The sequence below is a fragment of the Lissotriton helveticus genome, chromosome 5_1, assembly GCF_964261635.1.
Source record: "Lissotriton helveticus chromosome 5_1, aLisHel1.1, whole genome shotgun sequence".
NCBI classification, from domain to species: domain Eukaryota; kingdom Metazoa; phylum Chordata; class Amphibia; order Caudata; family Salamandridae; genus Lissotriton; species Lissotriton helveticus.
Window position 1 is genome coordinate 1,947,276,142 of NC_136065.1, and position 13,952 is coordinate 1,947,290,093.

At 44.5% G+C, this 13,952-nt stretch overlaps 1 protein-coding gene across 1 annotated transcript in view; it reads left to right on the forward strand.

The window, feature by feature from the left end:
* MRPL45 (mitochondrial ribosomal protein L45) overlaps window positions 1–13,370 on the forward strand; it is a 75,384-nt gene extending 62,014 nt beyond the window's left edge. The window contains exons 4-8 of the mRNA XM_078645601.1: window positions 4,418–4,516; window positions 5,410–5,458; window positions 10,734–10,883; window positions 11,924–12,097; window positions 12,618–13,370. Of these exons, the coding sequence (XP_078501727.1) occupies window positions 4,418–4,516; window positions 5,410–5,458; window positions 10,734–10,883; window positions 11,924–12,097; window positions 12,618–12,716 (571 nt within the window). The 3' untranslated portion in view covers window positions 12,717–13,370. The remainder of the gene's footprint in view (window positions 1–4,417; window positions 4,517–5,409; window positions 5,459–10,733; window positions 10,884–11,923; window positions 12,098–12,617) is intronic.
* Window positions 13,371–13,952: the final 582 nt, after the last annotated feature.

The window sequence follows — 13,952 nt, forward strand, 5'->3', positions numbered from 1 at the left end:
CTACAGAAATTTGGCCTTGGTAAGAATTTAATGTGCCCTTTATTACAATACACAAACAACCGTTTACACCAATGGCTGTTCTACAAATAAATTCCCCTTAAAACAAGGCACATGTCTGGTTTGTCCTCTCTCCCCGCTTCTTTTTATACTGTCTGTCGAACATCTCCTTGAACTGATCAGGACTGGAAGCGGTATCAAGGGTATTCCTTTTCTTTCTGGCCCACAGAAACTAGCAACTGCTGATGTCCTACTCTTCACAGGGAAAGCTGACAGTGCTACCCTCTGTATCCTAGAAGTAATTTAGAAATATTCAGAGATATCCAGATATACCCTCAATAGGGAGAAACCTATTGTCTTCCCAATCAAGATCCATTGTTTTTCCTCACACATTAAAAATTCTGGCCTCAAATGACAAAGTAGCTCACTGAAATAATTAGGAATATGGTTTTGGAAGGACTCTCGAACTCTGTCAATTAACGAAGAGGAATGTATTTCTAAAATAAAAGAAACTTATCACACAATGGTCTCAAATTCATTACTTGGTGGGGGAGATTCGAAACAATTAAAATGATCCTCACACCTATAATCAACTTTCCAATCATTATGCTTCCCTTTAAATTCACACACAACTTCTACAAATCATTAGGCAATATGTTAATGGACCTTTTTGTGGAAAAGCAAAAAAGCAAGAATTTACCTCAGAAAGCTGAGAATAAACAAGGAAGAAGGTGGATATCGCCAGGCCTTCCTGGGCAGTCAGGGTGCATGGTGGTTCTCTACAGTTTCTCATAATGTTCCTACATGGCATCCTATAGAAAGGATGTAACTGCTCCTCTCCCGCTAAGTGCCCTTTTGATGATACCCAATATCAGCCGTCTCAATTTATTCCACTCTCTACCCCATTATTCATGATACAGTTGATTCCTTATGCTCTATGAATAAGAAACTCTTTCAAAAACTCCCTAAAGACTTTGCTTCTCTGTAGTTTAATTAGCAGATCAAAATAGAGTGGCTGGGTGACTTATGGTATGAGTGGGCGTGAGGAGGCATCACTCTGCTTAAAAATCTTGGCACTGAAAAGGACCCTGTTTTTTTTGTGGACTTGCAATTCAAACACAAACTATCTAACTTAAACTGTTATACCCTTTTAAAAGTTAAAATCTGCTATCAGGAATTTATGACACACCCATCACTCCACTCTTCCACACACCTTAGGCAATTTTACTAAGCAGGGACATTCAGCCTCAAATATTTACAATCTTCTTCAGAACCCCAATTCCAGAGACACAAAATCCAACTCCAACGCCTGGAAATCTAAACTCAGCTCAGGCCCTGAGGCTGATATCTCTTCCCCAGTATGGATGAAAATCTGGAGTTCCCCCTTCATAGGAAAGATCACTCCAGCAGTTTCACAAATGAGGCTCTTAATTATTCATAATGTCTACGGAACGCTTTTAAACTCCGCCCAATTAGGATATCGGACTCCAACCTCAATAGGAATTGTAGACTGGCTCCTGGTGACACCACTCACATGTTTTATTAAAGCAAGTGCTTATGAGCCAAAACCAGATGCTTTAGAAGGCTCACGTCGGAAAAAAATACCATTACGCATTTTTTTTTAAAGAATGAAAGTTTTCAAGTGAAGAGGGCATTCAAATAAAGTGGATTTGTACCACTTAGCGATTTATGTACCAGGCAATCTCAGGCAGTGGGGAAACTGCACAATATCTCAGTTAGTGCATGTACTTACAAGTGTTATGTTCTAGTATCTCCAGTGAAACGTGCACGTTTGTGCATGGATTTCACAGCCTTCTATTTGCTGTAAACTCTGCTGCGCATTCAGGTTAGCACGCGTGCAAAACAGAATCGCTTTTAGCCAGTGCAGCCAATCACGTCCTTTTTATCCGTTTGGGCAGTGGCCCAGTTAATCTATGTACCACGCTGGAATGGGAATCTGGGTTATAGCTTGGCTGATAGGGCGGGGCATGAAATCTGGATTTAAGGAATGTAATTGGGGTCCTAGAGGAATCTGGACAAGAGGTACTTGTGGTGGGTTGGAGCTTAGATTATAGGTTGGTCCACAGAGTGGGTTGGCAATCGGAATTAGTCTGAATCCGGATTCTAGTTTGGTGCAAAGTGTGAGATGGGAATCTGATTTATAGCCTGCTAACGATGATGACCAAGACAATGATAAAATCCTTTCCTACAACTGGTTCAACATATCGAGTGCTGTCCAGACATCTCACAATCATCTGTCTCAGTACACCATTTTCATCAAAGATATGCGGAGGCTAAACCTTTGCCATCAATATTAACAAAACGCATATATTTGAATTCAGTCAGTCACTCAGTCAGTTCTTGTAATTGTCACCATCTCTGCTCTAACATGTGCAATCTTCAGGTCTTGAAGTCACTTGGGCGTAGCTCAGTTTGAATGGAAGAAAGGGAAACTGTGGTATTAAGAACTGCATAATAGCTACTTAGTTTTATTAAAACAGCAGGGACGGTTTTTAATCTGCTCAGGTGTGCGTATGTATAAACTGCAGGTGGGAGGTTCAAATCATGGTACAAAGATGTCGGATTTATATCTATTTCAGGAAGGTAAACTTAGATTATTAGTTGAGATTTTAAAAGACAATTGAGCATGTGTAGTTCTCCTCATTAGTTGTGAATACTAATACAGCTACTGATAATCTGGTGGTTTAACTGTGCAAAGCTTTAGTGGCCGAAGTAAAAATAGCAACTCTCCACTCTTTACACCCTAAAGTAAGGGACCTAGGCCAGGTCACATTAGACTTTCCCACAGCTAAACCTTTGGGATGTTTGAAGAATGTAGTGAAGAGGACTGAAGTGACAGTCACTGGCTGAGTGCAGCTTTTCACGTGGTCCGCCATTTGTGCTGTGGCAGGATGCATGGTCATTGGTCACCTGAGTATCATCTGACGTGCTTTTTTTTTTTTTTTTCCCAAAACCTTTATTGCACTTTGCATAGTACACAGCGGAATGCCTACAACCCTGAGGGCCGGCCGCCATCCGAGGATCGTTGCATACACAGACTTTCAGCAAAAAGGATAGCAATACCACAGTGACAAGGAATTTGTGACGGAGCGTACTGAAACAATAAAAGTGCCATTTAAGCAATTATTCAATGCAGGAATTGAGGTTTTGATGGAGTTTTTTTTTTCTTTCGTTTCTTTTTGTGAAAAATAACAAACTCGTAACAACAACAGTTAGGAATGACAGTGTGGTCTGACTTGAATCAATGCATTTCAAGTTTTTCGTGCCTCTCTGATGTACGGGAACCTGACAGCCCTATACAGCGCTCGTATGCCTCCACCCACCCCACCCGTCCCCACCTCCTTGGCCCACCAGTCTACGCTTTATGAGGCCACCCTCTGCCGCAGCCCAGGCCTACACTTCACTCCCCCCTCCTACCCAGGTTTAGCCCCCTTCCCCTTCATCGTCGGATTCATCCAGACCCTCCTCTCGCAAGGGTTCGCAGATGTCCCCCCTGTACTCATTCCATTTCAGCCATATCTTATTCCATTTCCCGGGGCAGGCTCGGTTGATGTATACTGCCCGCTCGGTCAACATCGCCCGATCCATGTTCAAGCACCACTGGGACTTAGTTGGTAGTTCTGCTGACCCCCAGCGCTGTGCTATGTCACGTTTCGCTACCATTAGCCCCGCCGTGACCCAAAGTTGCTCGTATCGGGTCAGGTCAGTAGATTCCCATATATTTAGCAAACATCTCCTCGGGTCAGGTAGTATGGAGTGTTCTAATGCCTGTGAAATTGTGCGGAGTACTTGTGCCCAGTATGCCTGAATCCTGGGGCAGTCCCATACAGTATGGAAGAATGTGCCTTCCTCCCCACACCCACGCAGACAATAGGGATGGGGCGCCCTGTGTATGCGATGTAGCATTGTCCGTGTATAATAAACCCTGTGCAGGATCTTGAATTGCACTAATCGCATGCGTGCCGAGATGCCTACTTCTTTAGGGGACCCAAGTGCTGCGTTCCATTCGTGTTCATCCATGTCGTTAACCTCCCCCTCCCATTTCACTTTCAAGTGTGCTGTGGGTTCGGGGCTGTTGTTGAGTAGTTTGCGGTAGGTGAGGGATGTCGCCCGTTCTAACTGACGTGCTTTTTTGTAATCTTGCATGACTACAGTGTTGATTGCAAGTGCAATTATACTTGAACAAGTCTGTTGTGAATGTTTACACCCATTGTTCCCAAAAGGAAACGTCTACTGAGATGGTGAGTTTCAGATACCTTTAGTTGGTTCTCCTAATATGTGTAATGCTGAGGTGACCCTTGATTCAAATTCTTGGTCTTGAGCACTAGATCACACTGTTGGTACCAAAATAAGGCGTGCATTTCCTCCTTAATTAAGGCATTTCCATTTTGTTTTGCAGAATCCGTAAAGTGAAGGATTTCGATGAGAATTTTAGCAGTAAGAGTTTCCCGCAGAAGGCACATGAAATATATGTGGAGGCACATAACCTCCTTACCAGGTGAGGGGCTGGCGAGGAGGAGGGCGGAGTGTAACTGTCGGAGTTCTTATGGTAGACTCCCTTCAAATTTTGGCAATCTGATACGCTGTATGAGGCCAGGTTTCCTTTGGTATACATTGCTGGTGTTATGCCTCACCCCAGATCTCTTATCACATTCTCCAGCCGCTCTGAGATGCTTCCTGTAAAGAGGGCCCTGGTTGGGCACGTCATCACAGTGGTACTCTGTGGGAAGCTGGGAAGAGAAATAGTCCTACCAAGTGATGCATGAGACTGTAGTAACATCATGGTGCTATCCATGGGGGTTGAGTTTAGAATATGAGGCACACATATAATAAATCGCTAGCTTCTTGATACTTATAAAGTATATAGAGAGTGCCACATTTATTTCCGATTTTATGGGTGTTTCTTTGTGCATAACCATACAACTAAAATAAGAGTGGCTTTCCTTGCTGTAAGAGGCTCTGCGGGCCGGGAGTGAGTTTTGAATGCAGCTCCAGCCAGGATATCCTTCTATGGCATGGTATATGAGCCTTGGAGAAATTGAATCTGCAATGGGACTAAGTGAGGAAAATGGGTGGGTGTCCCTAGCCATGTTGTAAGTCTGGGAAATACTTCCATCTCCACAATGATTAGTTTAGCCAGGATACGACAAAGGCCTAAGGGTTCAGTACGGGAATCAGAGCTAGCTAAGGTGTGAGTCAGAGGGACGATCCCCTGTTTCAGATGAAAACCTTGTTGTATACTAGTGAAGCTTAGTAACATGTTTAAGGTTTTAGGTTAGTAACTTTTTTTTTTTTTTTAAATATATCATCCGCAGAGCCCTCTCAGATTCATATTTTTACATAGTAAAATTCTTTGTACAGCATGAATTGATATTGTTTTTCTCATTGCAGTTTTAACCGCCACAGGTTGCATGCCTTGGTGACCGAGCGATGCTATCCGGTTAGTGTTCATTCTCTGCACACTTTGTTGCATGTTTGACGTAATATGGGTTGCTCGTACCTGCGTTGTACTCTAAAATCCCAGACAAACTTGGCTCAGAAAGCTACATGCTTGCTCCTTAACTCGTGTGCAGGGAGCAGTAATATGCAATAAGCAGCATTCTATGTTAGGGAGAGGAAAATACTTCATTTTCTTCTCACCTTTGTTTTTTAAATACTTTGGAGTTTCTGCAGTTAAATTACTGTCTAATCACTAGTGTGGAAAGTTTTTCTTAAAATGAGCATGTCAACAAAGACGAGGAATAGCTATGCTCTCTGTGGCCTTCTTCCTCTTATGAAAGATTGTACTTTATTTAACTTCATGTTGCAGTGCTGATCAAGAGCATTTTGGTGCAGTTTCAGAAAGTGGGTCTGAACAAGGAGTGTTATTGGCTAAACCATGTAAAAGCTTCATCACTCTTCCAGTTTAGGAAAGGAGCTGATAGGTGAGGTCTCCTGTGGCATATTTATTTATTTATTTTATTCAAAGTTTTATATAGCGCGAACAGGATCCTTACAGATATCAGAGCGCTTCACAAAGACAGGGTAGGGGCAGTAGGAATGAACAGAGATAATGGGAGCAGTATAATAGTCACTAACATGGTAGGATAATAATAACATACATAAAACATATCAATATACGATCAGGTAAACAAGTAATATAAGACGGCAAGTCGTTGATCCCACTACAGAGGTGTTCAGGTACACCTTGGGTGTGTGGATGGCTTATACCAATGTTTTAGTATAGAGAGAACACTGAGAGGGGGCATCGGGAGAGTGGATCAGTAAACCAACGTGTATCATAAATTGGTCAGTAGTAAGACAGTAGCGTAGTAGTGTCCCCAACAAGTAGAAGTATAGTGCCAAAGGACAAGGTGAACAGTGATACAAAGCAATGCAGAGTCTCTGATCCAGCACCTATAAGGTTCAGGAGATCTTGGCCAGAAGGATGGTTTTCACCTCTTTCTTGAAGAGTGCAGTGGAGGAGATAAGCCTGGTTTCAGGAGGGAGCGCATTCCAGATCCTGGGTGCCATTCCTGAGAAGGAGCGCTTGTATGTTTTCTCTTTCCGGAATCTGCGAGGTTTCAGGAGTAGATTTTTAGTACTTCTATTGGATCTCGAACCTCCTGATATGGACAACTTTTGAGCGAGGTAGTTGGGTGCATTGTGGTGCACGGCCGCGTGTGTCATAACTGCAATTTTTAGCTGTATTCTGGCTTCAAAAGGCAGCCATTTTAGAGACTTTAAGTCTGGGGATATATGCGAATGCTTTCTTGAGCCAGTAATGAGTCTCGCGGCAGCGTTCAGGGAGGCTCTTAAGGGTGCTGTTGTGGATAGCGGTAGTCCGCTGAGGGCCACAATTCCGTAGTCTATTCGAGGGATGACTAAAGCTTGTACAGCAGTTTGGAAGTCTTCGGCAGGGAGGAAGGGTTTAATTTTCCTCAGTGTGTTGATTTGGAAATTAGCTGCTTTTGTGGCTTTGCTAACGTGCTGCTGCATGTTGAGCTTGGCGTCGAGTGTGATGCCTAGGGATTTCGCCGAATCCACGATGGTAGGTAGGACATTGAGTGCTGTTAGGTTATTGAGCCAGGTTTGGGTGGTGGAAATTTTCGCCGGGGGTGAGATGAGTAGGAACTCAGTTTTCAGAGCATTTAGTTTGAGGTGATTATCGGCCAGCCAAGATTGAGTGTTAATAAGCGTGGAATTCAGATGTTTGATATCTTCAGGGGATTGTAGCTTTAGGTAAAGTTGTGTGTCGTCGGCGTACATATGGAATTGGACATTGGAGGCTTGGAGCAAGGTGGCGAGCGGTTCCATGACGAGGTTGAACAGTGTGGGGGAGAGGGAGGATCCTTGTGGAACACCTAGATCTGCAGGCACAGGTGTAGATAGCACATTGTCGATCTTGAACTTCTGAGACCGGTTGTGAAGGAAGGATGAAAACCATTTGAGAACAGTTCCCGATAGACCCATTCTAGTGCTTAGCAGCTCCAGCAAGTTCTCATGTTTGACCGTGTCAAATGCTGACGAGAGGTCAAGAAGGATGAGGAGGCAGGACTCATTGCGATCAAGAATTTGGAGGGCGTCATCAATTATGTGTGTCATAGCTGTTTCCGTGCTATGTTTCGCTCGGAAGCCTGATTGATGAGGGTTGAGGAGGTCAAATTGGTCAATGTGTTTTGTTAGTTGGAGTTGGAGTTGGACACATTTCTCCAACAGTTTGGCCAGGGTGGGGATATTGGTGATGGGCCGGTAATTGTTTAGGTCAGACGGATCAGCTGTAGGTTTCTTGAGTATAGGCGTGACTTGCCCCACCTTGAGGGAGTCTGGAATGAGGCCTTGTTGCAGGGAGCTGTTGATGATTTTGGTCCAGAGAGGGAGGAGCAAGGGGATGAAGTCTTTTACAGCATTAGCAGTTAGAGGGTATGTGATGTGATTAGAGGGTTTCAAGGTGCAGAGCAATTTGCGTATTGCTTCTTCCGAATAGGTATCGAAGTAAAGCCAAGATGCCTTGTTTTTAGGTTGAGTGTTAGCCATTCTGGTGTGGTTGGGGAATCGGCTTACATCCATGATGAGGTCATTTCTTATGTTGTCAGTCTTTAGCTTAAAGAAAGCAGAGAAGGCTTCACAGTGTGGGGTGTCGCTTGTTGTGCTGTTTGATTGTAAGGGTTGTGTCTTTGTTTGGGTCTTGATTAGTTCGAACAGCTTTCTTGGCCTGTTTTTTGCTTGGTCCAACTGGCGGCTAAAGAAGTCCGACTTTGTGCGCTTTATTTTCCTGAAGTAGGCGTTTCTCTTGTTCTTAAGCCTTTTGAGGTGCAGTGCTGAAGGGTCCGATCTCCAGGTGCGCTCTGCCATTCGCATAGTACGCCTGTCGTCATTGAGTCTATCATCATACCAGGGGTTAGAAATTTTGGTGGAGACTCTCTTCAGTTGCAGTGGGGCGACTTCATTGACTATTGTATTCATAGAGTCAAGGTAGTGGTCGATCAGTGATTGAACATCCGAGGCACCTGAAGGGGGAAGGAGGAGATTGCCGATGTGGGGAGGCAGGGTAGAGGGGTTAAGATTCTTCATGTCCCTTGTAAATGTAAATGTAGGTGTACTTATATAGCGCAAACCTGTCACCCAAAGGGCATCCTGGCGCTTGCTTAGGGAACCCGTCCTGGTATTCCCCTGTGAGAAACCCCGGCAGGGTGTCCACAAGGTGAAAGCCAGGCATCCCGCCGCGAGGGGCCGTAGTGGAGATTAAGCAAGCTATTGCCCAGAGTTGCAGAGTGTGACCCCGTGATTCGAGTAGGCACCGGAGCGAGAATTGTCGAGTCCGTGGAATTTTGAGCCCGAGACCCGCCGAGGCGGGGAATCGAACCCTGGTCCACAGTCGATCTCAGCTTCCGGGTCTGCCGCCTCTAACCACTGAGCCACGCTTCTCCACATGTTTTGGATTTGATTGGTTGAGCCGGGTTATGTTTAACTTTTTCATTGATAAAGAAGGTGATAATGTGGTGATCTGACCAGTCGCAGGGTAGAATCGCCTCCAGTTGTGTAGAGTTCTCTTTGGCAATGATGAGATCGCGTATCGAGCCCTTGTCGTGGGTTGGTCTATCGCATATTTGGGTGAGGTCAAGCGCATTAAGGAAAGTTTTGAGACTATTCACCACTGTGTCTTTCTGATCGTTCCAGTGGAGATTGAAGTCACCCAGGTAGACTTGGGTGGTCTGCCGACCGGCGTTGGAGGTGATCATGTCCATGAGTTGTTGGGTGAATATGAGATTGTCACCAGGCGGGTGATAGATGAGATGTAAAGCACAAACTTGTTTGCCCTCGCTGGTGATGTCGAGGCAATGGAGTTCACAGGAGGAAAGGGAGGGGGAGGTGACTTTAGTAACGGAGAGGTTGCTCCTAAAAATGCATGCAATTCCCCCGCCCGTCTTGTCAGGAGACCTGTCCAGCCTAATGATGTGATAATTGGGGGGGACTAGTATGTCCATAATCGGGGTAGAGGCTTCAGTAAGCCACGTTTCAGTCAGAATGGCTAGGTCCAGATCCATAGCTTTGATGGCATTGATGGACATGGCGTAGGGCTCACTGCTATCTGTATACGATGCATAGTCATTGTTCAGAGGACATGGTACAGTCTGAACTGGAGCAAGGTAAATAATTGATGTAGCTGCAATTCTGCTCTCCTGTTGCAGTGCATTGGTAATGTCAGAACTCACTATGTTGATACTGGCCTTTTTTAAAGCATTAAAAGTTAAGGAATACTGCACACTGTTTTCAGAACCCCTCAGACGTGGGCATCTGGGGAGTCTCTCTTTCTGAGGCTTCATCACAGTCCCCGGACTTTTGTATTCACTTAAAACATATTAGGCAGATATCATATGTACCATTGTGCTCAATAAGGCCGCGTTAGGCCATGTGCAATATGCTACGGGAGCTCGTTAATTAATCCTGTGTCAGAGGCGATACTGTTAACCATAGTCCCTGTGGCGATCTTCCAGCTAGCGGAGTACCCAGGATGATCCTACCAGCCCACACAGTCCCGGAGAGATCATTTTAGTAGATACACTGATTGTGGAGATCCTTTTCGCTGCTACAGGTAGGTCCTGTCTGTCCAGAGGTCCTGTTAGTTGCTGCATTCCTTATGCCCTTTCTGTCAGGTTTTCAATGCAAAGGGAGGATATGCGCACTGGGCAATGCCTTAAATCTTCTCAGCTGGCACAAATCCTGGGATGAACCTGTTGTGTGCGTAGGTTTCTGTGAATATGCTTTCACATAGGTTTACTGGTGTAGTGTCTCCGTAATCATGTCAGTTGGCATTATGCATGTGGAACCTTTAATCTTAGTATCGTTGCAGGCCAGAGCCTGTTGGCTTGTGTGCTGCCTCGGAATTCTGTAAGATGGTGTTTTGTTTGCATAGATTTTGTGTGGAGACTCAATGGCCTACTCATGTGAATGAACAGTTTCCTCATTGGACGCTGCATCGTATGATATTGTCATTCGTTTTAATTTTCATTGCTTGCTGCATTATTTAATTAATTTTTTACAATAACTGGCTTTTCTGGTCGGAACAGTTCATCCTACCTGCATTCCACAAATGTTTCAAATATATATTTTGTGTATTCATAGGTGTTTTTAAATTCCCAGTATTAAATTGTTTATTCCTATTAGCTATTTATCCTGATTTCTCGTAGATGTGGCTATTATGAAATATTTGTCTCATCTTCCTTTCACTCCAGGAAATGGTTCGTGGAAATCGATACCGGACGATCCGGTGGAAGTTTGTGGAGTCGCTTGAGCCTTCCCGAGTGGTGCAAGTACGCTGTCCTGAGATGGTGAACAAGGGTAACCTGTACGGTCAGGTGACTGTGCGCATGCACACACGACAGGTATGCTAAGCTCTTGGTGGTGCCTGCATTCTCATTCTTTAGAGGCAGCAATGTCTCAGTCTGTGTTCTGGTATGTATTTACTTTGGTGTAGCCTTTCGCTTTGCAATCTGCCGTGCTTCCTATCTGGAGACAGCTGGGATTCACGTTTGCCTTCCTCTGTTCCTTATATATGTTCTGTGGACGTTGCCTCCCCCAAATGCTGTAAAGGTGAAAGTATATGCACACACACACTGTAGATGTGCTGGTTTTGTTAGTGTTCTAATTCTAGGGAGGCAGCTGTGTCTTGCAATGTGTTTGCTTGCGTGCTAGTTCTTTAAAAGTAGTGTGGTCTCACCCTTCGCGTCCTAGTTTTTGTTTTCAGGAGATGACTAGGTATCATATTTGCCCTCCTGCGTCAATGTACATGTTTTTGTAGGTAGATAGCTTCAACACTTTACATCTGTTTACACCCTATCTGGTGGTCACTGAGGTCCCTCTTTTTGGGTTCACTGTATGTAAGCATGCATGCATGTTATGGTATTTGTGAAGTGCACTATCACCCGGGAGGGTATCCTGGCACTGAAAAGGTATATGTACCTAGCCCTGCCTGTGGTAGGTTGGCTAACTGAAAAGCCAGGTCTTCAGCTTCCTGCAGAATTCAAGGAGAGGGGAGAAGGCTCTGATGTGGAGTGGTAGGGTATTTCTCGCTTTAGGAGCGATGTAAGAGAATGGCAGTCCTCCTGATGTGGTCTGTGTATGATTGGGATGTGTGCGAGTAGCAGTCGAGCTGAGGTGTCTGGGTGGTTGGTGGAAGGAGATGCGACTGTTCAGGGAGGTGGGCCATAAATTGTCTAGTGGCTTTGTGTGTTTTCTCGAGTTGGTGGGTCTTACTCTCTGGATCTGTGTGCACATACTTGGGTAATAACTTTGTGTAATTTTTTTGTATCAGAGTCCTACAGAATTCATGGTTGTAGAGGGTTGGTACTCTAGTGCCAGAATATCAGTGTGTACATTCCATTTAAGTCGCAGATGTCACTTCAGTCCCTGTTTCTTTCCACAGTCGTTGGCCATCTACGATCGCTTTGGGCGCCTCATGTATGGCTCAGAAAATGTGCCTAAAGACGTCCTGGAGTATGTGGTGTTTGAACGTCACATGGCCAACCCATATGGAGCCTGGAGAATGCATGGCAAGATTGTACCAGCTTGGGCCCCACCTAAGCAGCCAATAATCAAGGTAACTGTCGAGGCTCTGTCTTAGAGAGTAAAGCAAACTTGGTTGTGTACTACTAGAGGCATACTAGGAGATATCGAGCTTTGCTGGGATTAGAGAGACCTTCATAATGAGTGTGTAAAGTAAATGGGATTGATTCCCTCAGAGGAGGGGTTTGTGCGAGGAGGACCCCATTTGTCACCACAGTGGGATGTAGGCAAAAGGCTCAGCACCTATGGGATCTTAGAATTGCTCTACAGAAGAAGTGTTTTGTTTGTTTTCCTATACTGGCTGGATAGTGGTCTTATCTTCCGATTTATTTGAACATGCTTTTGATCAGATGCAAAGGTCCTATGCTGCATTTTTTCAGGCCTGTATAATTCCATTTCCTTTGCTACCAGTGTGTTAATAGAAATAATTCCTACCTACTGATCCTCATTCCTCACCACCTACAGAACTGAAGTCCTAAAGTACAAAAATGTAATGAAATAAAAGGAGACAATTCTTCATGCTGTGCAGTCCTAACTTCCTGTGTTTATTTCAGACTCTGCTTCTCCCTGGTCCTAACCTGAAACCTTGGGAAGAACTGGAGGATGTGATGGTCCAAGATTCCCTGTCCCAGCAAACCCAGTGGTACAAATGATCCTCATCATGGCCAAACATGCAGTCAACTGCTACAGAACCGTGAAGTGATGTCAGCTGGCACTGAACAGATTGTGTCCATTTGTTCAGTGGATCCTGCTTGCACAGTAATGGATTGCATGCAGGGGGTGATATTTTGGTCCTGTACTTTGGACAGATACTGCTCCAGTTATGAACAGACTGTGACCAGTTTGCCCTTTGTTCGCGGCACACCCAGTCATTGCCACAATAATCCACACTATAAATATTACTGGCCAGAATGCAATCTTGTGAGAAAGCCAGTGTGTTCACTCTCTCTCCCCTGGAGTTCAGCAGAAGCCCTAGTTTCCCTCTGCACTATAACATGGACAGTCTTCATTGCACAATAAAACCTGTTATGCTCTCATTGGTGTGTGTTTTGCTCCTATAACTAACAGCTTGTGAGATGTCCTGTGATAATGTACCTTCCTTTCCTTGAATTATTAACTATACACGGACTCATGACCGTCTTTAAAAGCAGTCCAACCATCTCGGGTGCAGGAAAAATGTACGTATAAAGTGAAGCTGTTTTGTTAGTGGGGCGTGGGGGCTCTGAGTGATGAGGGCTATGTTGATTTTGTGCCCAAGATAAACATTCCTGCTGTAAGGATAAAATAAATGTATTATTCTTACTTTTGCTTTCTTCTCACCAATATTTTTATTTTGTGACTGCTGCTCCGACTGTTCTCTGTTGCTAACTTTCAGGCTTTCCTACATTATTCCTTGCCCCCAAATTCCCTGCATCTTGGGACACTGAAGGTAGAGATATTCTAAGCCTGGGCGGCTTTCCAATTTTAACATTTAGATTACCACTCAAAATGCACCCATCTTCCAACATTTATAATATCTTCTCTGCTCATCACCTCTCTTAGCCTCCTCACCACTGTGGTCCTCTTCTCAATATCATCTTCATGAGGAATGTTACCCTTGATCTTGTGAACACTGTATCTTTCCCAATGGGCTTACTCACTACTACAGGCTACTCTTCACAATTCAGGTCACACCCATGGACATATTTTCCAACCTTCCACAATCTGTTTAGAGACTCAAAACTAAGCAGTTCTCTCAGTTCTTTCTAACTTAAAGAATACCCTCTTTCCTTCTCAGTAGTGCCTCATTCTTCTTTCTCCCCCATCCCATTACTCTCCCTAATGAATCTGGTGAATTCTCTTCCATGCACACCCCTGCGCCTCTAGCTGCCGGTTGGTGCAAATAAAAC